Source organism: Heloderma suspectum, chromosome 1 (genome assembly GCF_057233095.1).
Source record: "Heloderma suspectum isolate Gila_16-S chromosome 1, 16-S_ref, whole genome shotgun sequence".
Taxonomy (NCBI): domain Eukaryota; kingdom Metazoa; phylum Chordata; class Lepidosauria; order Squamata; family Helodermatidae; genus Heloderma; species Heloderma suspectum.
Window position 1 is genome coordinate 314,577,655 of NC_139458.1, and position 24,711 is coordinate 314,602,365.

The 24,711-nt window shown below is 44.3% G+C and overlaps 2 protein-coding genes across 3 annotated transcripts in view; one reads left to right on the top strand and one right to left on the bottom strand.

Moving 5' to 3' along the window:
- Positions 1-14,333, bottom strand: part of CCNC (cyclin C) — a 21,613-nt gene extending 7,280 nt beyond the window's left edge. For both annotated transcript variants that reach the window (XR_014786637.1, XM_084827177.1), the window contains exons 1-7: positions 14,237-14,333; positions 11,945-12,051; positions 6,231-6,315; positions 6,008-6,077; positions 5,212-5,263; positions 4,499-4,554; positions 1,822-1,857 (exon numbers count right to left, since the gene is read on the bottom strand). Coding sequence is in view for 1 of the 2 variants with exons in the window: in XM_084827177.1 (XP_084683303.1) it covers positions 1,822-1,857; positions 4,499-4,554; positions 5,212-5,263; positions 6,008-6,077; positions 6,231-6,315; positions 11,945-12,051; positions 14,237-14,268 (438 nt within the window). In the remaining variant the exon portion in view is untranslated. The remainder of the gene's footprint in view (positions 1-1,821; positions 1,858-4,498; positions 4,555-5,211; positions 5,264-6,007; positions 6,078-6,230; positions 6,316-11,944; positions 12,052-14,236) is intronic.
- Positions 14,334-19,047: 4,714 nt separating this feature from the next.
- On the top strand, positions 19,048-21,429 carry LOC146359370 (uncharacterized). The gene is made up of 4 exons (XM_084814729.1): positions 19,048-19,093; positions 19,274-19,931; positions 20,384-20,461; positions 21,276-21,429. The coding sequence occupies exons 1-4, from the start codon at positions 19,048-19,050 to the stop codon at positions 21,373-21,375; spliced, it is 882 nt and encodes a 293-aa protein (XP_084670855.1). The 3' UTR covers positions 21,376-21,429.
- The last annotated feature ends 3,282 nt before the right edge of the window (positions 21,430-24,711 follow it).

Here is a 24,711-nt window from a genome sequence, read left to right on the forward strand (position 1 = left end):
GACTGTGGATGGCTGAACTAAACTATGAATTAGCATGAAATGGCAATACTCATTTCCTAAGGAACATTTGCGATGCAATTTGGAAGAGGTAAAAAAGGAATTGTGTAGGCCTTACTGCTTAGGCAGCCTACCTGAACCTGCTGCCCTCCAGATGTTTTGGATTACAACTCCCAGAATTCCTGACCATTATCCATGCTGCCCTGGGCTGATGGGAGTTGAGGTCCACAACATCTGGAGGGTACCAGGTTGGAGAAGGCTGGCCTAGGCTCAGGAGATCCAGCATAAGAATGAGGCAGAAGGATGCCTCCTCTGTTTCCAGGATCAGACCCTTAAGATGATGACAGCGAGCTTTTCACCACTGCTTCAATCAAAGAATACACTCTATCTAAACCCTGAACCCATCATGCAGCATATGATATATCATATACCTATGACAAGCCATGGCACATGTATCTCATTCAGCAGAGATCGCAGTATGGCTTCACACGAAACACAGTTAATCAGGACTGTTCTGCATTCCTAGGACTCCGGCTATTCAGTGCATTTCAAGGCTTCACTTCCAATATCAAAGTCTGGGTGTGTCCAAGTCAACTATTTTCCCCAGAACAGGTCCTAGGCCATCTTGGAAATAACACAGCCCACACCTCATTCAGATAAGGGCTCCCCTCTAACTTTCCAACAATGTTCCTCATAAAGACTGAATGAACACAGACGGGAACATTGTTCCTCATACGTTTCCCTCTATTATGACATTCTCTCAAAATCTGATCTACTCACTGGTAGGCGGCCCAACGAGCCATTTCAGGCAACAAGCCACAGCACTGACAGGGACAGGATACAGCTTACCATTTGACATGGCATGCTGGGCTTCTTTGCTTCAACAGAGCCACTTGTGTGTAAGTTCCACAGCCTGTTTCTCATCACGGGAGGCTAGAAGCAGTTTTTTGGTGCTTATTGCATATATGGGCTTCACATGCCCAAGAAACAGTACAAGAATGTACTGGGGCAGCTATCCTCTTAAACATGGAAAATAATCCACCAGTGTAGACATAGTGGGGCTCTTCACACATCATGGCTGCATCTGGCACCAAATTGTGGGCTATTTTACCCAAGATTTGTGGGGATGTGAGATGCTTCTGGTTTTCAGAAACAACCTACGAACACCCGTTTATAGTTTGTTAGCATGATGTCTAAACCCAGACACTTTGGGTTGTTCATGGGTTTAGAACAAATTGTAGGTTAATTTTGGGCTATTTAACTCATGAACAACCCGAAGTGTCCAGGTTCAGTTGTCATGCTAACAACTTACGAACGAACCAATCATTAAGTTGTTCATCAAAAGTCGAGTGATGGGCACACAGGAGGCAGTGTGCCTGCTGTCTTCCACTTGTGCATGACAACCCATGGGTTGTTTAAACCATGGCCTGTTGTTACCAGGTCAATCTGAAGGTTTACCAGGTCAATCTGAAGGTTTCTGAGTTGCTCTTACAGTTCCTTGATGATTACAGAACACAGACTATTCTCTCTCCCCTACCCCACTCCCCACACACTGTGTTCAGTGAATACATGAGAAGAAAAAGAATTATGCCTGTTAGCCACTTCAACACTGAACATGTGGCATACTCACTGGGCATGATCCTGCTCCTGCGTCATGTATTTGCTGAATGTGTGGTGTGTGCACACAGGCACAGCTCTACAGATTTGTAGAATGGAAAGCCAAAGCCATGGATGGCAGCTCCCTACATCTCAAGTGCAGAAGGCAGGATACTTTTGCTATATAAAACTAAACTGATGCAGTAGTAAGTAAACAGAGGGACTTACCATTAATTCTAAGAGATAGAATTCACATTCTAGTATCTGCAAGGGTATAAAAATAAGTTAGTAAGATCAATCATATGTCTTATCTAAAAAGGAAGACATGTTTGGAACTTAAGTCCACAAAAACAAAACTAGATGAGCTGGGGAACTGTGGTTATGACTGTAGGTATGACTGAGATAACATGCACATCATTCACATGAAGCTACAGCTGGTAGTCATAATTCACCCTGTTCTACAAGCACAACAGTTCTCAGCATTATACACAACCAACAAATTCCTATACATTGCCATCCAGGAACGTTAGCCCCCAGCTTAGACCTATAAGGGTCAAATGGAACACAGAATTAACAATAAAATTAAAACCTCCACACTGGAAAGCAGCGCTGCAATCAAATATTCCAGTTTGGATATTAGGCTGAGATTAATACAACAAAAAAATCATGTACAGAGCGCACCAGACAGCAGTTCACTTCCGACGCTTAGGCATGACTCTAGAGGATAGGTGGTGGAGATGTGGGCAAGCTGGCCTCACACCACTTCTATGGAAATGTCAAATCACAGATCCCTTCTGGACAGAAGTTAAGGTAAGAATCATCATGAGCCTAGATAAATCACTTATAATAGAAGATGGACCGTTAACCCAGTATGGTTTGCCCGAGCCACACTGACAGCCAACGCATAATCTTGTAACACTGGAAATCCAAAACCACCTTGAGCACTGACAGCTGGATTCACACAGGCTGCACTGGCAGCCCATGAAAATATATTCTTCATTAAATTACAAAAAGAGGAAAAATTGCAAACAATTTGGAATAGCTTCCTTGACCTAAATGCAGAATAAAAGATATGTGTCAATACAACTGGAAAATACCACACCACACAAGACAGTAAACTACCATCTCACTCCTTTCCTTTCCTTTCCTTTCTTTTCCTTTCTGTTCTTTCTTCTCTTTTCCCTCCGCTATATCTTTTTACCTTTGTGCCACCTCATAAAAATGTAAATTAAATAACACATTTTCCTGCACTTTTAAAAAAAATCTCTACATTTATATAGAAACAAAATGAAACAGACTGAAGGAACAGAGGAAGGAAAGAGAAACAGACTGGAACTACATCAATCTACCCATCCCAACTTAAGCTATGATACTAAATCCACTTATTAGAAACTAAGTTCCACTTAAAAATCAGTGGGGCTTTCTACCAAATAAATATGTGTTATGGTGGTGGTACTAATTTATAATTCAGAACAGATATACTAAGACAGAGGCCCCCAACCTTTTTGGGCCCATAGGCACATTTGAAGAAAAGTGTCATAGGCACCATCACAAAATGGATGGCATCGGTTGGCATGACCATTCACAAAATTTGCTAATGCAGCAAAACACCCATTTGACACTCAGCAAGGAACTCATCCAAGAAACCAAATACAAGGCATGGGTGGAGTCTGGCCCTCAAAAGACAAAAACACTCCACTGAACCTAGTTTTCTGCTCCAACAGAACATCAATTTCACAGAAGCCCATTAATTTATCTTGTCCCCCCAACACACACTCACTCCCTCTCTCTCTGCCACCCAACTCATCCCTGGGGATAGCTCCGCCACCCGCACTCCACGCCCACCTCCTCCTCCCAGCTCCCCAGGCAGCAACGGTGGCACCCCATTTCTTTTTTGCCCCTTTCTCTTTTTAAAAGTAAACCTTTCCGAGCACCTGGGCGCACTGCAAAACACCAGCTTCCAGCTTCTTTTCCCAAAAATGCCTCTAGGCCCCATGCAGAGCCTAGAGGAGTTCTGGGGAAATGAAGATGGTGTCAGGGTGGAAACTGAGCCCATAGAGCCCAAGAGCAGTTCTGATTCTGAGGAAGAACAGCAATCCGTGGGAGAGGAGCTCGCTCATCTCTCACAAGCACAGCATCTGGCAGAGATTCCTCCTGCCAGCATTCCTGGGATAGATAGTGACCCTGGCAGTGAGAGAGCGCTGGAGGGGGGCTTGCTGGACGCTCGGCGCAGACGCAGGGAGCGGCAACAGATGGAGGGCGCCAAAAGGAGGTGCTCCACTTGTTTGGCGCTAAAACAACGGTTGCGTCCCGAGGACCCAAGGGAAAGAGGGAGGATCTCTCCATAGCTCATAAGTTCAGAGTCTTCCCGCAGCTCTCCTTCAAACGGGGACCAACTGCCTTACTGGGAGCTTAGGCTACTCTGCTATCTTTCCCCAGTGCTGTTCCTTGCTTAGTCACTAGTGATTAGTATCTGTAAGAATCATAAAGTAATAAAGGAATAAAGCCATGGAAAGAATCCTCGTCGTCTGTGTCCTGAGTTGGCTATTGGAGGGGACTGCAAGAGGCAGCTAGGGCACTCCTGACAGATGGTGCCAGAGGTTGGTGCTTTGCAATGTGCCTGGTCTCTCAGGATTAAAAAAAAGAAAGATTTAAAACAATAATTGGTGGGGCAGGGGGCTGCGAGAGCACTGAGGGAGCTGTCTGCAAGCCTGCATCAGGGAAGGTACCCGAGTGCCATTAGCTGCCTTGAGTACCATTTTTGGGTAGGAAGGAGGGGTACAAATCAAATAAATAGAAGATAGACAGACAGACAGACAGACAGACAGACAGACAGACAGACAGAGGCAGTGCTAAGATTATCCATATCCCTCCAGACAACGGCATGCTTATGCAGCATACTTACATGGTTCATCCTATAAGGAAATTCCTTCGGAAAGGCATACGAAAACCTAGTTTTCACTGCAATGAAATCAAGAAGCATTTTTTATAAGTGAGAAAAACTACACCAATGTACTGATCTTTCTCTCAGCTCCCTAATCCCAGCCATAACAGTAGTTGTTGAATGAAGTGATTTACATTTAAAAGCACAGGAGAATAACAGGAAACTATGTCTACTGAAGCATATGAACGTTTGAGATTAGAGTTCAGCTGCAATGAGCAGTCAGAAAACATTAATGAATGAGGTAGCATTACAAGGGCCAGGGCATTTTTTTAAAGCATTTTATTTTCAGAATACTACAAAAGGGGAAAAAATAATGTCAAAGTAGCTTTAAGAAAATATTCACGAGCCTCTGCAAGCTTGTATTTCTCTTGAATTTTCAACTAGCATGGAAGTATTCACCTCCTGATGGAAATTAGTTTTCCACTATCATGTATGTACAAACAAACAACTAAACAAGACAGACCTTAATAAAGTATCACAGATATTAAGAGTCAAACTCATTTTCACCTCTGCTGGGATTGAAAACTAAATTTTAGGAGTCCGTATATTAAAAGAACAAATGACAACAACAGCTTCCATACTATTCCTCTATATAGCATCACTATGGCAAGCAGTATTTGATGATATCTACCTGTGAAAGACAGCAATTTTATCTGGGCTTAATTTACACTTACATACAGAAGTAGCAGCAGATATCAACCTTGTGTTTGAAACCACTCCAAATTCCTAGAACAAGAAAATAAGTTAAATCATACTGCATGGTACACCACACTAGAAGCACACTGTGACAAAGAGACAAATTGCTTATCATTATGATTAGTTAAAGGGGCCGGAGTTCCCTTGAAATGAGAGCAAGGGCACTTTCCATATTCAGATGGCCCAACTCCACAGTAGCCCACGGTGAGCTGGTATGAAAAGGGTCTCTGCCTTTACCCCATTTGCCCTACCATAGTTACAACAACATTGTGGGTTATAACGACCCTGTCTGAGAAAGAGGCTATTTTCTTCTCCTTCAACAGGATCTGTCAGTTGAAATAATGCTGCCAGGATGACCCTGTTAATGCCAGACTTTTGTAACCACAAGGAAAGAAAAACAACCCTCAGGGCAAGCCCTGTGTGATCAAGGGACAGAGGCCATCAATAGGCTTGTATAAATGACCAGCAGAACAACCATAATTATGAAGGAGGCATAGAAAAAAATATATTGCAGGAACCCCTGGTGGGAGAAGTGCTATTTACTCTGCTAAATTCCTACATCCATTAGGATGGAGAGAAGCCAAGCCAGAAACTCAGTAAATATGACAGATTAGAACAATAATGAACTACTCTTAATTGGCACCACTGGATCTTCTCTCTCAGCAGGACATGGAAAAATGAAGTCACCAAGTCTTCCAAGTTAAAATGTTATTTTTAGGGTTAAGATCTATTCCCTCTCTCCATCTTATCAATAAAGCAAAAAAGTCTACTTGCCTCTACTTTGGATGCCAAAAACACACATGTGGGAGCCATAAGTACTGGATCTATACTTTTTAGGGAGTACCTGAAAAGTGATAATATAAATTTTAAAATGTTTTTGCAGATTTGTTATCAATCTAAAAGATTTGTATCACAGAAATAAAGACAATGTATTATCTTCTGTTAAAAGTTAAAAGAAAAAAAAATGTTCTTCTGCTATCATTGCTCTTCGTCCTACCTGGCATAGAACCTCTTGAAATAGACAGTAGCAGTAGCAATAACTTGTTGCCTTAATTTCAGATGTTCACCTAAGGCCTGGATAGCTTACAAACAAAAACAAAACTGAGTTAAAGTTTCAAAGTTCAACCTTGCATTTTATCAGAAGTGCTTTAAGTATGTTCCATAGGGTTGTAAAATTATTATTTTTCCAACATTTCTGCAGCAGCATTACAATCTGATCTTCTGCATTTCTATTCAGAAGTAGGCCCTGCTTATTTCAATGAAACTTACTTCTTCATCTACAGATGCGTACATACAACTGCAGCTATCAGATTTAGCTCATTCAGCCTCTCAGGAACCTTACAAGACACGTCAATGACATTATTTTACAGATGGGCGAACTGAGACCATGACACATTGGCCTGGGACATATAATTCCCATATTCCTAAACCATAATATGAAAGTATGGATTAAGATCCTGTTTCGTTAACTGACATTAAACCACATAACACTAAATATTAAACTGACATTTGATTATAACTGTAGTTTAAACTAACCAGGACTGGTGTACCAAGGAAAGGAGGAACACATGGTCCCAATTATTGTTCCCAGATGCTAAAATGTGTTTAGCAGGCCAGGAAATATATATCCTGACTAGGCCTGTGATTTCCCCATGATTACTAAGTGGACTAAAAGGTGAACCCCACTGTAAATTCCAACACACTACCCTCTAAGGGCGCAATCCTATGCATGTTTAGACAGAGAAAAGGCCTGCAACTCCCAGCATTCCCCAGACAGCAAGATTATGCCCTAAACCAAACTAGTTCAAATTCAGACAGATGGTACTTATTTCCACCATCTAAAGATTGTCCCATCAAATTCGTCACATCTCTATGAAGGATAGACGAGGCTTGTAGTGCATGTGTAGGTAGTACCTCAATACAGTAAAGGCAACTGTTTGCTGTATGATGTGCAACTTAGTGCAATTTTCAAACTTGTCACTGGTTTAAGAACTACATGGTGTGCCTTTTGGAGGCCCAGAAGCCCTTAGCTGAACTATCACTGGCTTGCAATGTTTAAGCACATCACAGAATGGATGTTATTTGTCCAATGAATTAAGCTGTCAGAATCAGCATAGTTGCTGGATTTGGCAGAGGCAGTAGGTGTTTGAAGTATGACATATTTAGTCTAGGGAAAGGGAGTGGGGTGCAGGGGGAAGAGAGACCAGAGGAACTCATCAGCTGCTCCATCACAAGCTCTGACTGCCAGTTGGCCAAGACGTAACCCTGGTGTCAGCTGCGCAGGTAGCTCTTATTTGGCCTTCTAGGCACAGGAGGTGTGTCAAGCATGTTAGAAACATCCGTCTGGGATACCAAGCAGAGGTGGAAGGACAGAATGATGGAATGAAACATAAGGTGATTAGTTGGTATTTTTCCTGAATTCCCTCATCCATTCATAATCTGGACATGGCAGTGCTATATAATTATTCTGCCATTTTCAAACAGCACTGCAAGTTCTGCTATTTCAATTCACACGTCTATGCACAGATTTTAAAGGGTTGACAGCCAAACAAGCATTTGCACATAAGATGACTGGCTCAAGAAACAGCCATTACAACTGCGATCAACCTGAAGCCACATTCTAATGCTATCAATACATGCTGTATGCCAAGTCAAAGGATATATCTGCAGAGTACATACAAGATATCAAGAGTATCAGGCTACAACAATTAGCAGCACTTTGCAAGCATTCTCCATCCAGCACTACCTATCTTTCCTAGCTTAATTTTACACAGAGCTGTGATAATGGTTAAGAATAGGAACTAAAAACCAGGAGGTCCCTAGGGATAATCTTAATGCAGCATTATCTGTACCTTATGTTTTGTATAGCAAACTAACTAGGCAGGTTTACACAAACCACTGTTAACCTGACCTCCACCATATCTTGCCATGTTGTTGTAAGGATTACTAAGAAGTATTTTGAGTACTTGAAATGTGATATGTATCACATCTTTCACACACACACACACACACACACACACACTATTGCCATCATCATTATTATACCTTTGGTGTGTCAGGTGTCATACAAAACATAAAATACACATATGGCTGGTTCACATATGCAGTTTCATCACTTGATGACTGGAACATTGTTAATTTGTTCTTAGTTGATGAATTATAAAAGCAAAAATATGTTATCTCCATGTTGAGACACGTTTACAACTGATCTAAGTGAGATTCATTTATGCAAAAACTTGAAATCTTTACACACTGTGATCAGGTTTTACAGAATCTATTACCATCAGGATTCAGAAAGAAAGAAAGAAAGAAAGAAAGAAAGAAAGAAAGAAAGCCTCAATTTCCAAAATTAGAGCCAACTGAGCTACAGACTGCGGTGGCTTAGTGGTTAAGACACTGAACTGCAGACCGGAAGGTCGGCAGGACAGCAGTTCGACACCCGAGAACCGCGTGACGGAGTGAGCTCTTGTCTTCAGTCCCAGCTCCTGCCAACCTAGCAGTTCAAAATCAAGAAATTGCAAGTAGATAAATAGGTACCGCTTCAGCGGGAAAGGTAACAGCGTTCCGTGCACCTCGGTGTTCAGTCATGCCGGCCACATGACCACAGAAGCATCTTCGGACAGCCCTGGCTCTTTGGCTTAGAAATGGAGATGAGCACCACCCTCTAGAGTCTAGGGATGGACGAAAGTCCCTTACCTGATCCCGAAGCTTGCTTTGCGGTGGGGGGGAGCCGCTCCGTCCCTCCCCCCGAAATTCTGGCCGGGGGGGGAGGCGCCCCATCCCTCACCCCCAAAATTCTGGCCGGGGGGGAGGCGCCCCATCCCTCCGGCCGCGAAACCTCCTCTCCTGCCGGGACACAAATGGCGGCAGCCGTAGCAGCCGCCGTTTGCATCCCTGCAGTCCAGTCAGCCGTGATAGGCTATGTAAATGTTTACGTAGCCTATCACGGCTGACTTTGAAAGAAAAAAAAAAGCGCGTACGCAAATGGCGGCGCCCATGGGTGCTGCCATTTGCATACGCGCTTTTTGTTTTTCTTTCAAAGTCAGCCATGATAGGCTATGTAAACATTTACGTAGCCTATCACGTTTGTTTGTTTTTTCTTTTTAGTTGGAAATGGCGGCGGCCGCTGAACCACCTCCAAACCGCCGCCGGAGCCGCCGCCGCCAGGGACATTCGAACAAGGTATGCCCCGTCCCGGGGGGGGGGGCGGGGGGGCAGACCGTTTCTCCACCAATTTCGGGGGGCCGAATGCGCTGGCATTCGGCCTCCCCGAGATTCGTGGAGAAATTCTCTGACATCCCTACTAGAGTCGGACACGACTGGCTGGGGACACCTTTACCTTTTTAAAACTGAGATACACTTTTCCTTGTTTGTTTTATATCTCATCATGCCTTAGAATCATAGAATAGTAGGGTTGGAAGGGGCCTACAAGGCCATCGAGTCCAACCCCCTGCTCAATGCAGGAATCCAAGTCAGAGCATTCCTGACAAATGGCTGTCCAGCCTCATCTTGAAGGCCTCCAGTGTGGGAGAGCCCACCACCTCCCTAGGGAATTGGTTCCATTGTCGTATTGCTCTGACAGTCAGGACGTTTTTCCTGATGTTCAGCCGGAATCTGGCTTCCTGTAACTTGAGCCCATTATTCCGTGTCCTGCACTCTGGGATGATCAAGAAGAGATCCTGGCCTTCTTCTCTGTGACAACCTTTCAAGTACTTAAAGAGTGCTATCATATCTCCCTTCAGTCTTCTCTTCTCAAGGCTAAACATGCCCAGTTCTTTCAGTCTTTCTTCATAGGGCTTTGTTTCCAGTCCCCTGATCATCTTTGTTGCCTTCCTCTGAACCCTCTCCAGCGTGTCTGCATCCTTCTTCAAGTGTGGTGCCCAGAACTGGACACAGTACTCCAGATGAAACCTAACCAGTGCTGAGTAGAGGGGAACTAGTACTTCCCGGGATTTGGAAGCTATGCTTCTATTAATGCAGCCCGAAATAGCATTTGCCATTTTTGCAGCCACATCACATTATTGGCTCGTATTCAGCTTGTGATCGACAACAATTCCAAGATCCTTCTCGCTTGTAGTGTGGTTGAGCCACGTATCCACTGAGCCTTCTTCCATTACAAGACTTTTCTAAAAAATAATTTAAACTACTGCAAACAAAGCCTTCCCCACACATGAATCTACACATATTTATACATATTTACTTAGAATTAAACTCCATTTATGTCAAACGCATTTCTTTCTGCGTGTCATTCAGTCACAGCATTTAGTTTTGTTTTGTTTATAAAAGCCTGGTTCTGTAGGCTCTGATGGATACAGTAAATCATGGAAGGAGCAATCCTATGGCCACTAGTCAGCAGCTAGATGGCCATAGGATATCTGGTTTTCCAGGAACCGACCTTCCCGCAATTCTGTGCTGCCTCGCAGGCAGTGCGGAACAGCCCCATGCTTTGCGCTCGCAAGAGGAGTGCAGAGCATTCCGGGGGGCGATCCGGGGCGGGCGGAAATGCTGGTACAACACATCCAATGTCGGCTGTCTAGCCAAACATGCAGGACAGGAGAAGCACGAAGGGAATGATCCCCTCTATGCTTCTCCTGCCCTGCATTGGATAGGCGGTTGCCTCAGAGTTCAGAGGCGGCAGTCTATCTGCTTAGGATTGCGCCCTTAATCATATGCTTAACTTTCAGAACACAAGAACTACTGAAATTAAGCAAAAATACTGTTCTAGATGATAGCCTAATTGTTCACTATCTTGCAGAACTGAACTGTAAAGATTTACCTGATTATCATTTTATTATGCAGCAATTGGTGCATGGGTTTTAGCCTTCAAGAAAATGCTTCAAGGATATCACATGTTACCAGTACTCATACCACAATACTGGCTGGCATATGGTTGCATGAGGATCATGAGTACTTAATAGATAGCATCCATGACATCAGGGATGATGAGTAGCAGAATCTTTCTCTCTCTCTCTCTCTCTCTCTCTCTCTCTCTCTCACACACACACACACACACACACACACTCCAATCCATGCACTGGTAGTAACCCTTCTGCTTATGATCAGTGCTCTTTCTGCAGAGAGGCGGCCTATAGAGAAGCTGAAAGGTTGAGAAGTCCCTTGTCAGTATCACAGCAAGTCCCCAGTATCACAGCTGGACCTGAGAAAGACCAAGTTCTGAACTGAAACACTAGGAGGAGGGCGGTGTAGACTTTATCTGAAGGCTAGTCAATTTCAGCTTCCCTAAAAGTCCCATCTTTTCATACTGTGTGCACATGACATATAGATCAAATATTGTGTTACTGCCTTTAAACCAGTATTTGCGAGACTGTCGTATGAAGTCAACATATTGTAGGGGTCCAAAGCACAGTGGTAGAGCACATGCTTTGCATGCACAAGGTCCCAGAAAGAAAACAGATGATTAACTTTAGGAGAAAACTATCAGTCTTGAACAATATCATATTTAAGCTGCATTAAGGCTTCTTCTGGAAACATGGTAAAAGGCCTGTAAAGTGTTCATGTCGCTAAATGCCTAATAGACCCTTCCTCTAAAGATTAATTTATGATAAATTTGTATGTATTTTGAGAAATTAACACAGACTCATTCAACCATCTCTCTCTCTCTCTCTCTCTCTCTCTCTCTCTCTCACTCACACACACACACACACACACAGTGAACATCAATGGGCCAAGTTAGATCTGAAACCATTTTACCATTTGTAAAAAATATCTGCAGCTTCCAATATTCTTCTTCTGCCAAAAATTTTAAGTCCTTTTGGCGTTCTTTCAACAGATCTTGTTTATCCAAAATCCATTGTAAGCTACAAAGGAAGAAAGGGGTGGGGGTGGGGAATAATTTTCAGAACAATTTAGGTTATAGTCACCAAACAGACTAGCAACCTACCACAGACAAACAGAAAACAACATTTCTTTCAGCTTTCATTACACAGCCTTATGTCAAAGACACAAGCTTTCCTAAATATTCCATAAGAGGTACTCAGTACTAATTTGTTCCCCCAGAGCCTCTTGTGTCTGCTGCCAGAGCCAAAAGCTGTAAGAGATATCACCAGCAGCACAGTATGGAAACCCTAGCCTATGAGAGACTAACATCTGGCTGCTTTGTAGGCCATTTCCAGGCCAGGATTGTTTCACATGAGATCTGCTGTGGCCCAGAGATTCAGCTGCAGAGTGGCAGTTGTGAAACATCTAGGGAAAAACTTGTATGCACTTATGCCCTGCCTAGGTTGTCTATTTTGTTGTATTTAAATATATTGCAAGCTGCCTCAAGAACTTTGGTTAGTAATTGGGGCATGCATACCCTAAATCAGCCTTCCCCAATCTGGTACCCTCCAGATGTTCTGTACTTCAACCCCCATTGGCCCTAGCCAACATGGCTAATGGTCAGGAATTCTGGAGATGTGGTCCAAAACATCTGGATGGCACCATGTTAGGGAAGACTGCCCTAAAGACTATGAAAAGCATACAGACACATTAGTCCTAAATACTCAGTTCAGCCTTTCTGCCTGTAATGCCTGTACAAATAGCGTCTCTGTAGCATCATGGTTTCCAATGATATGGTTGTGTAGTGTTTGGATACTCTCCAACTTAGGCTTTAGTCTCATGGTGAAGCAAGTCTTGGTATCTGGCTGTTAATAAGCCAATGTATGCACCACATCTTTTAGTAATTATTTAAGCATTAACAACCAGACCTTATGATGTCCTCCTTGGACACGTTTCTTACAAATAAATGCATTTAGAATTCAGCCAGTGATAATTTACACAAAAAGAGGTCAAAATGAACTAAACTGACTGCTGCAGTAGTGAGAATTATTACCAGACAGAGAAATTATTTCCCCCCTACTTGAAGGTTCAAATTTGCATTAACCTGTAAGATGCACCTTCACTTTGTTAAGTATCTGAATTTGAGTCAAGTCATTTCATGACTGATACTTGTTACTATCAGTTATCTGTTGCAAATTCTCTAGCATTATAATATCACAATGCCTCATTCACCTTAAACTCCTTGGGAGGGCAGGGAGATGATGGGGTGGAATTACCAACCCAGTTTTGGGAAAGTATAGCAATATTTAGTTCTGCAAAATATGCTGTATGCAAGTGCTAAAATGCTCTGGAAAGAAGGGGAAATTATGAATTCAAACAGGCTACCTTCCTCCTCATATACCTAACCCAAATATATATTAGAACATCCCATATTTTGCAATTCCATGTGAGTTTAGTAAGTACTGTTTCTTTACTTTTGAACAAATTAAAATGAAAGCAAAAATGGTTAAGGATAGTTTGCATAAGCTGTATAAGACACAAAATAGGCAAGATGATATATTTTATTGAACCAAACTGCTGAGTGCAGACAAGATGGCCATGTCAGAGGTTCTTTTTAGCTATACAAAACTCTTTGGTGGGGCTCAGCACAGAGTTCCATATAACACACCAGGCTGCACACTTTTATTATGTCAAAAGCACCTGGTCCTACATGAAATATCACATTACTGGTATCACAGATACTTTACGATCAGCAAATAGAATGCATGCTCAATCTGAAGAACACACTGTCTAGTTCTCTTTTCTTCAGCTAACAGCAGATAGCTTTTCTGGCACACAAGTCATAATAAACATGCCACGTTTAAAGAAGCATTCTAGTTCTTAAAAACAGTCCTGGAATAGACATCCTATATATTTTTTAAATCCCCAACTTCCAGGCACACCCTGTCTACCCATGAAGTAATATCCCACTAAACACAATAATGCAGCCCATTGGACATGCTGCCTGGGAAGGATGGGAGGTGTAGTCCAACACATCTGGAGGGCACTAGGCTGCAGTACTCAAATCCCCATTACCTATCCTCACCAAACTCAGTTCTACAGAGGGAGCTTACTACACTCCTCCCTTTACATCCCCTTATTTGTCCGGACCCGGCAATCCGTACAACCTTCACCTCCCACCCGGGAAACATCCAGACCTGCGAGAAAGAAACGAGAATAGCTTACTAATGCGAGCTCTGCCAGAAATTCCCTGCCATGTAGAGGAGTCGGGGCGAGGGGAGCTTTTTCTTTTCTGCTTGCCCAAGCAGAGAATACCAACCCCGGTGCCCAGTGCAACCTTCTTTTCTTTCCCCTGTTCCAGGAACAGGAACAGCTTCAGCAGCAGGAAGAACTCCGCAAAAGCAGCAGCGCTCATAGAAGCGGCAACCTCAGTCCCGTGTGTTCGTCCTTTATCGTCCGGTACGTCAATTCCCTCGCAGACAAGTTCCTGATGTGGAAATGCAAAACCAGCCCACCGCTCAGCTTTCTCCTTATCTGCTCAAGGGTGGGTTCGTTAGACTGTGCACCAGGGCCTTGAAGTTGTTTTGCCCAATACATGTGCGTTCATTTGTCATTTATTTATTTTTATTTGTTTGTTTGTTTATTTATTTATTTTCCCTTTCTTACTCCCAGTAACCCTATCAGCACCTCCAGGTCTAACCTTGTAACCTCCATATGTCCTGCGGAGCAGAATCTGAATATCTGCAGACAATCCTTCGAACCCCACTTCATCTTGGGACTCTAAATATGCGGACATTGTAAGTTCACCATCAAGTCAGGCTCCCCCCGTTGTAACATCTTGCATATTGAAGAAATCTGGAGATCTGAAAAGTTTGTATATATTTTGTAATCTTAGGTTGGCATTACACTAATAAGGAATTTGGATTTTATTTTTTTTAATACTCAATATGCTATCTTGGCTTTTTAAAAAAGGCAGCTTTTCTGCATATAGCTTTCAAGGCAGCTTGAAACAAAATTCAAGTAGGACAAATACAATAAGGCTACAATTCTAAACATAGGTTACTAGTCTTACAGTAAGACGTACTTCTGAGTAAACATCTATAGGATTGCACTGCAAAGCAATTAACAGTTAAAATGGGATCACATCTAAAAACCAACTACAAAATAAACAAGGACGTTGCTGCTGCACTATAGCAATAAACCCCAGTAGATCGAGATGAAGCTGCTGTGAAAGGTTCAGAAAATAAAGCAATTTTAACTTGGCGACATGAGAAAGTCGAATGTGTCTTGATATCAGGAGCAGTGCTTTCACTGTCAGGGTAACACAAAGTCCAGCTATCTTCTTCAAGGGATACATGTCTTCTTTTTCAGCTTTACCATGTTTACCCACTACTTCAATGGAGAATGTACCTAGGAAATTGGGAGTACTAGTGATTTTTTTAAGCCCTCCTAGACACATCCCTGCAGTGGCTCACTATATGTAAAAACTCCAGCCCTCATTGACTGGGAATGCTGGGAGTTGTAGGCCTTTTCTCTGTCTAAACATGCATAGGATTGCACCCTAAGTAACCTTAGTCCTACAGAGGGAACAGTTTGTCTAACTTTTTCCTCTGTAATAGAAACATTTGCTTATTACATTATTCCTTAGAATCCAGATGACATCACTCCAAAACCAATACATTCAAATGTTTTCCTCGTTATCTTCCCATTTTTCTCAAATGTGCATTTGTGAAAATAATTTTAGTATCAAACAACGTCTTGTATTGAGGCATAGTGAATTAACTGTACATGGTACCCTTAAGCCAGGGATGGGCAAGATATTTTGGCCTACAACTCCTATCAGTCCTAGCCAGCATAGCCAATGGTGAGGGATTATGAGAGTTATAGGCCAAAACATCTGGAGGGCAACAAGTTGCCCACCCCTTCCTTTAGCCTACCCCAACCAGACTCCCCACTGCCTCTCTTACCTTAGACTAGTGCTAGGGGTGGGAAATATATGACCCTCCATTTGTTTGTTGGACTTCAGCTTCAATCATCCCTGACCATTGACCATGATGGCTGTGGTTGGTGGGAGTTGGAGTCCAACGTTTGGAGGGGCAGATTCCACACCTTGTCACCAGGACAAATACTGCTGTAGCCCCCAGGCCTATTTTTGTAGCCTTGCCTGGGAGCTGTATATAACCCTATTTAAGCAATCTGTTGGGTTATCAACACCTGTATGAAGCCTCAATGTACTTAAGGTTTGGGTTCACCAAACGGGCAGGATTACAACATTGTTCTTCTTTAGATAGACTGGCATTGCTCTGTATTGTTTAGCCTTCTGCAGAGGAGTGTTCTGTGGTTCAGGCAGTGATGTGGCTGATGATGGTGTCTTTTCCCACATCTTTTTGCTTAAGTGTTGCATTTCTGTTATTACCTTTCCTGCAACACTCTTGCCATTAGCCTACACAGGCTTTTAAAACTTTGTATTTTATTAGATTGTAACTGTCTTTTCCCCATAGAATAAACCATATACATAAAATGAAAACAATATACAGTGACGATTAACAGGAATTGACCAGCAAAGAGTTCCCAAGTCAAGGGAAAAGAAAAAAAGAAAGTCTGAAGATGGGGAGATAAGAACTCAAATGAAATAAGTTCCTCCTAAGTGGTATTCTAACTTTGATATAAAGAATTATAACATATAGCTCATATTTTAATTCATTTTTGGTGCAAGTACATAATAGCATTTTTTTTAAAGTATTGTTACAAAATGTTACAGTGCAGTTGCAGATCAGCAAACCCCTTTTTGCCATGGTGATTGACTACTGCTGCTTTTAGCTTTGGAACAGGATAGCCGAAAACAATGCCCACATACATCAGGAGTTTGTAAGCAGTTTGTAGTACAATTGAGTACAGTTGGACATAATCAATATTCAAACGAAGTTCTCAGAGTGCAATTTTGCCTTGCATGTTACTGGGTTCTAAAAAAATCTGTAAGGCAATATTGTGCAATGGCATCTTTGCACACTTTTTGCATGTAAGAAAAAAATTCTGGGGTGGGTGGGTTACCATCTGCCACTAATGTGCTAGATATACCCACCAATACTGTGCTGCTGACTTATAATTAGTAATGTAGATGGAGTATGAAGAGCCTCAGTATAATGTCTTGGTAACACAATATACATTCCTCCTAATTATCTATCTATCCATCAACATCGATCCCTCTTGTCAACCTTCACTGACACAAGTATGAAAGGTGACACTTTATTTTGGTTTGCATACTGGTAACAGCATGTCAGCATCCAAACCTCACAGAGTTTTTTTCACACACCCTTCCCCCAATAGTAATAGAGCAGCCTTCTCCAACCTGATGCCTTCCAGATGTTTTGGATTTCATCTCCCATCAACCCCAGCCAGCATGACCAATGGTCATGAATGTTGGGAGGTGTAGTCCAAAACTTCTGAGGGACATCAGATTGGGGAAGGCTGAGACAGCCTTTGCAGGGTAAATTTTGTTGGGAACAGACAGCATGACGGGAGGCAATGCAATCTTATGCATGTTTACTCAGAAAGAAGTTCCACTGAATTCAATAGAGCTTACTCCCAAGTAAGCATAGAGAAGAAAGCAGCATAATGGGGTCTTTGTAATATCTGATTTATTTACAAATGGATAGCCTGAGAAGGAATGAGGGTTCAGCAAACAGCCAGCGTCAACCCCAAGACAGCTCGGGCAAGCTTCAGAGTAAAAATAATAACAGAGGACACTAGACTGCTTCCACCTTCAAACTTAACAAAGTTTTGAGGAGGGTGCAATATGCATGTTGCAATATGCATGCTGCGAATATGTATGCTCGTGTCCCAGTTCACGTGGCCCAATGCTGAAATGAGCATTCTTGACACAGACAAGTAAAAGCATTGGGCTGCACGACTACTGATATTTAAATGAGAAAGTTATGTGCATTTCTCCTCTTCTTTTAATTGTGAGCTGCCTGGGAAACATTTTGAAACTGAAGGGAAGGGTCTTAAGCAGCCTTCCACAATCTGCTGCCCTCCAGATATTGTGGCCTTCAGCTCCCATCAGCTCCAGCCAGCATGGCTAAAGGTCATGAATTCTTGGAGTTGTAGTCCAAAACAGCTGGACGGTGCCGGCTTGTGGAAGACTGGTCTGAAGTTGTCATCAATAGTAGGGCATAAATGGGCTGAACTTTGGCTGGACGATGCCCACTCAGACTGCAGTGAACATCGTTTTGTACCCATCCACTTGCTTAACAAATTGGACTGCACCACCTTTGGGTGTCCATTCAAAGCCATTCCAATCAATGGAACTTGCGCCATAGGCTCCAATGGGATGTGGATTTGCGCCCCTTTGGGGCTGCAGATTGTCCTCCTCCCCATGCACTGTTAGGTTTCTTAATCCCAATGGATTATATCCAATGAATGGGGTTTAAGTTAATCATGACTAATTTAAGTCCCATTCATTGCAATAGGTCTTCTCTAAGTAGGAGTAACATTGGATATCTCCAGTATCAGATGCAGCTTCCCTGTGTACACCGGTTGCCGAGGAACGTGGGTGGGAGAGCGCTATTGCACTCATGCCCTACTCGTGGGTTTCCCACAGGCAGCTGGCTGGCCACTGTGTAAACAGAATGCTAGACCACATGGGCCTTGGTCTGATCCAGCCCAGCTCTTCTTATGTTCAATGACTTCAACAACCCCAGCCAGGCGTTAGATCAACCTCCCTGTTTCGTCATGTTGTTGCTGCTGTAGCTCTTCCCATTTCTTGACGAGGAAAAGACGAGTTCGCCTGCTGAGAGACGGCAAATATTTCTTCGTCTTGGTACTCTGGGGAGAAAAGAATCCTGAAATCCAGCCAAGTGCTGCGCCTGCGATGTCCTCTGACTATACCGGCAGCACCAACTCCAGACACTGTCCACCCTTTCCCCATTATCCCTTCCCCAATATCTCTCCCGCTCAGAATTGCAATTTATAGACCGCTTGCCTAACGCTAAAACGACGTCGCCAGCTGTTAACATCATCATTTACAATCGGATCCGATGCATAGCTACTCGGAAGTAAGCCCCACTGTGGTCATCGGGGCAAGTGAGCATAGGATTGCAGCCCCCTTGCCCCTTCCGGGGGACGCTACGCTTCTCGCGTCCCTTCCCGTCTCCACCCGCCCAGCGGCCGAACCAAGCGCGCTTTGCCGCTGAGACTCCCTGGCGGCGTTTCCGAGCCGGCCGGCAGGAGTCGCGGCCGCTTGCTCTTTCTTCAGCCTGCCAGACAGAGGCGGCGGCGGAAGCGCAGGAGGAGACTGCGGCGCGTCAGTGACGCGGCTGCGAGTGTCCAGCCCGCCTCCTCCCGGCCCGCGGCGTCGGACGAGCAAGCAGCTCCACACTAGCAGCGGCAATCCGCCGCGGCTTAGTGCGAGAGCCGGCGGGCGGGAGGACCGACTCAGCCACCCGACGGCTTCGCGCGGACCGGTCAAGACGGGATCGGGGCGTGGCCAAGAGAGACACGGGGCGGAGCTTTCCCTTGGCCCGACGGCTGTCGAGACTCGCTGCGGAAGCCCTCGGCTCGCCCAGTTGAAGGGGCAACGAGCGGCGCTTCCCCGCTTCCCGCGCGTGCCCGTGCGCCCTCCGGGGGCAGCAGCGGGCGCAGATGCTGCCTCTTCGATTCAAAGGCTGCTCGCTGGAAGCAGCCACACAGAGAAGCCGATGCAAGCGACCCTAGGCATTCGAAGATGCTGTTCCCCCCTCGATCCCCAATCCCTTCGTATCTCGATCTCAAAGGCATCGCCTGAGAAAGCGTGCAATCGATGTCAAAGGGGCTTCCAAGGCACTGCGCTGAGTGAGCGTCTTCCCTGGAAGGAAACAAGAGCCGGTGATTTCAGTGGCGTTCGTTTACTTTCAAGGAACACTGGCGCAGCAAATAAAAGGCGGTGGGCAGCTTTCACTCCATTTTTGGTTTGGGGCCGCTTGCTTTCCTCTGGTCTTGGCCGGGGAAGGGGGCAAGGAACAGTAGTACTTTGTTCAGATGAACCGCAAAATAAGTTCAGCCTCGTTCGGAAACGTGGGAGATAAAGAGAAGTGGGTCGTTGTTGCCATTTTTTCCTATATTATCACAGGAGGAGGCTCTTCTTTAATGTTATTTCAGAAGGTAGAAAGGAAACGAACGATACACCTAATAGGGAATAAGCCCCATTGAATACAGGGGGATTTACTTCTGAATAATCACGACATAGTAGGTTAGTCATCATCTACAGTCTGTGTCCGGGTGTCCTTTGAAACCTGCTGATTCTGGAACAGTGAAATCTACATCAGCTGGCCTACACAGAAAATGGCATGAGCACTTTTTTGTGGCATTTCAATTTTACTGTTTCTCATTTCTCAGGAAAGGAACGGAACGGAACAGGTTCACGGCTGGCTTTCTCCCTTCACACACACTCACCACGACTTATCTCTTTATAAGGTACATGCAGGGATCACCCGGAGGGGTCTGTGTGTGTGTGTGTGTGTGTGTGTGTAAGTGTAGTACATACTTGTCTGTGCTATGTGTGTTGCAAATATGCACCACATGTTTTGTATATGTGGGTTGTCCACATGAGTGAGCATCAATAATAGCTACAAAATAATAAAGCTGCAAAATAAAAAGTAAAGAACAATACGTTTAGTTGGCAGTTCAAGACGCTGTTGGTGGGAGAAGGAAGGAAATACAAAAGTCCTCAGACTGCCATCCTCCTATTTCCATTTATAAACCATATAGGCACACCCATTGTCTCTATACCTCCCAATATCCTTCATTCCCAACTCTCTTTCCCCTGTCCCCAACCCTTCTATCCAGCTCCTTATAATTATTTGGCTCTCTCTATAATCTCATGTGCTGACAAGGTTTACTTCAGATTCTCCTGACAAGGTCCACCAGTATTCATTTATAAGATGGAGGGGGGATTATTTTCATTCTGAAGGAGGAAACCTGTACATCTGAAATAGTACCACAACTGTTATTGCCAATCCATTGGTTAAAAACATTATTCCTTGGCACAGATGCTGGAAGTGGATTTTATTCAAGTAGCAATGTGCAAATCATATGTCATGCCTATGTTTGCTAAGGGCTGTTTCACCCATATGTGTACCTTGATAAAAATGTCAGGTATCAATCAATTGATCAATCAGTTATCATCATCATCAATAGGTGGACCTCACTCCATGACCTAGCACTGGATGAGCTGAAGGTAAATGTTTGAGTTGTCTCCACTGAAAATACTGTATTTTGATTTTTTCAGACTATTCATCTTTACACTGGAAACTTTGAAAAGGATGTGGAGATCTATCAGGGAAGCTGGCTGGAGACAGCTAATTTGTGAACATTTCCATAGTGTCTAGTTATGAGCTTTGGCTATTGGGCAGTACAGAAATGTAATAAACAAACAAACAAGAGATTCAAAGAGCAAGGAAAGCAAATTCAGAAATCTGGGATGGTGACTCTGTGGGCCTTCTCCAAAGCCTGAAATGCCTTGGATATAAACAGCTGCAGGGAGCTTGGGCTCTCTAATGCAGGAGCGGGGAGGGGGGCAGACTTCAAGCTTGTGGTATCTACTTTTATTTTTAACTAGATCTCTGAAATCTGCCAACCAGAGTCTGGTGAAGAAAACATACCATTAGAATTAAAGAATTCTGAGTCTATTACTTTGTTTTAGAGCACCCGAACTCAACACCTCACAGTCCTTCCACACAAGAATCCACTCCTGGTTACTCCAAACTCGTTTCAGTTCAGCAGAATAATTTTGTTGCTGCTATTGTTAAGTAATTGGGAATCAGGAATCCTACTAAATCACCGGGAGATCTACCAGTAGCTCCAGATCTACCTTGCCCCCTTGTGCTCTAACAGTTGTTAGTAACCTCATAAAAGCACAGTTCCACATCACACTTATATTAAGGTTAATGCTAATTGAAGACCCAAATCTCAAGGAAAGCACTGGGCAAACTCCCAACAGCCTAGTTTTTCTAGAAGCATGCTTTTTAGACAGAATGTTTCTTAGTTCAGACTGTCACTGCTCATAGACCATAGTAGACCATATATTCCATTAATGGCCCACCCCTGCACACACAGCAGTGTTCAGATTGCCTGCTGATGGTAACCTAATGATGGAAGAAAGATCCTTAAGACTGGCCAAAAATAGAGGATGCCAACTTCCCTGTCTCCTGCAACTTTTCAACGATGGCCCAGAATTAGCACATGCATATTAACATCAGGCTACTGGGGTTGTCCTAGAAGCTGAGTCTAGCACACATGTGCTATTCATGGGCCAGATGGAGAGGAACCGGGTGCTGATGATGCTGGCTGGGGAGAAACAGGGACACTGATAACTGTTCCCTAACCTAAGAAGTCCTGTGGCACTTCTCCTTCATGGAGAAGGTGAGGTGTCTGCTTGTGGCTTGTTGTGGTACCTACTCCCAACCATAAAGTTTCCCTGGATGTTGTCTGGGTAGATAAGACATGCAGACAGACCCACCTCTGCTGTTACAGCTTGTCCCAGGAAATTCCAGGTAAAGAGGCAGTAGCAGCACCAACAGCTGGGTTCCTGTGAGCACCCTCTCCATAAAGAAAGTGCCTAAAAAGCTCCAACTGTAGCTGCTGCTGCTTGATTCCTTCTTGCTATGAACCTAAGGCACTGCCACTGTGCTTGGCTCTTTAAAAGCAATAGCTTGCTTACCTTCACAAGTAAGTTACCCCTCTACTCAGCACTGGTTAGGCCTCACCTGGAGTACTGTGTCCAGTTCTGGGCACCACATTTCAAGAAGGATGCAGACAAGCTGGAGAGGGTTCAGAGGAGGCCAACAAAGATAATCAGGGGACTGGAAACAAAGCCCTATGAAGAGAGACTGAAAGAACTGGGCCTGTTTAGCCTTGAGAAGAAAAGATTGGGGGGAGATATGATAGCTCTCTTCAAGTACTTGGAAGGTTGTCACAGAGAGGAAGGCCAGGATCTCTTCTCGATCATCCCAGAGTGCAGGACACAGAATAATGGGCTCAAGTTACAGGAAGCCAGATTCCGGCTGAACATCAGGAAAACTTTCCTGACTGTCAGAGCAATACGACAATGGAACCAATTACCTAGGGAGGTGGTGGGCTCTCCCACACCAGAGGCATTCAAGACAAGGCTGGACAGCCATCTGTCAGGGATGCTCTGACTTGGATTCCTGCACTGAGCAGGGGGTTGGACTTGATGGCCTTGTAGGCCCCTTCCAACCCTACTATTCTATGATTCTACAACACCCTGTCAGATGGATCACTATTATTCCCATTTTGTAACAGGCTAAGGGCATTATTATTTTCTTCCAATAAGATCCTGTGAACATGCACCTGGGCAGGCATTGGAATCTAGGCTTTCTAAAGCCAGCATAAAAAGCCACTGAATTACACTGATGGTGCTCCTGCAGTGACTTAACACTTGTGTGGCCAAACCTGGAAATAAGAAGATGACACACAGAAGGCTGGGTAAACTTGGGCCACAGTTTTATTATATAACATCAACTTAATGACATGATCTGCAGCAGTGAAGACAGTGTGGGACCCTGCCATCTTACGGGGTGAGCATACCCAGCCCTAGGACAGAGGCATCAGAGTCACTGCCCCCACCCCCTGGCACATCTCAAGGTGTCGAGGGGTGCCCTCCTGAGTCACCCCCCCAAAACTAGATGGGTGACTCAAGCCCCCAAAGGGAATCCTTCCCCACCCCAAGTCCCAAGACCCTAGGTGGCAGGTACCAGGTTCCCCCTTTTTGCCTTAAAGTCACCCCAAGGTGCTCACCCATGTTCCCTGAACCTTTCCCTGCCCACACTGCCTGCCTGTTGTGACCAGTTAGCCTACTTAAACCACTGCTACCCCTAACGTCCAATTGCAGCCCTAGCTGATAGTACTGAGTAGGAGAAAAAAAAAATTAAGGCTACCAGCCAATTAGGCTTTAGATCAAAAAATTCCTACTCCCCCCCTAATGGCAACCAGCATAGCCTGCGCACCTGAGCAGGCTTTTAAAAGCCAGCACAAAAAGCCACCAGATTACATTGATGGCGGTCCTGCAGTGACGTGACACAATCCTGACTATGTCTACTCTGATATCTGTCAATCCCACCTTGGCTGCAGGCTGCAATCCTAAACACACTTACTAGGTAGTAAGCCCCATTCAGTACAGTGGGACTTGCTTCTGAGTAGAGTAGACACGCATAGGATCGCACTGTGAGGCTTTCATCGTTAACATATTTGGTGGTTTTTAAGTCCCCCTGAAGTCAGGGTGTGAACTTATTTTTCTTTCCCTCCTTTTCAGTACTATGTTCTCAGGTAGATTAGGCTGAGAGAAAGAGGGAGAGTGGCCCAGACCCAGAGTCACCGAATCAGTTTCATGGCTAAGAGGATTTGAACCCAGGTCCCTCTGGTCCCAGTCTACGACGCCAATCTAGGACTGCACCCCATGTTTACTCAGAGCATATTTTCATTCTCTCATCTGCATTACATTCTTAAGTGTCGGACTGGGGCTCGGGAGACTTAAGCGTCGAACTGGAACCACACGTTCCTTTTTCTGCATAGTGCGAAGAATATCATTTGAGGTGGGGTGGGGGGATAGAAATTATCAGCGCAGCGGCCCGATCCACATTGGGACCCTAGCATTGAGGGAGGGATCTTTAACCACTTGCCCCCGCTGCGGTGGGTTCTGAATCTGG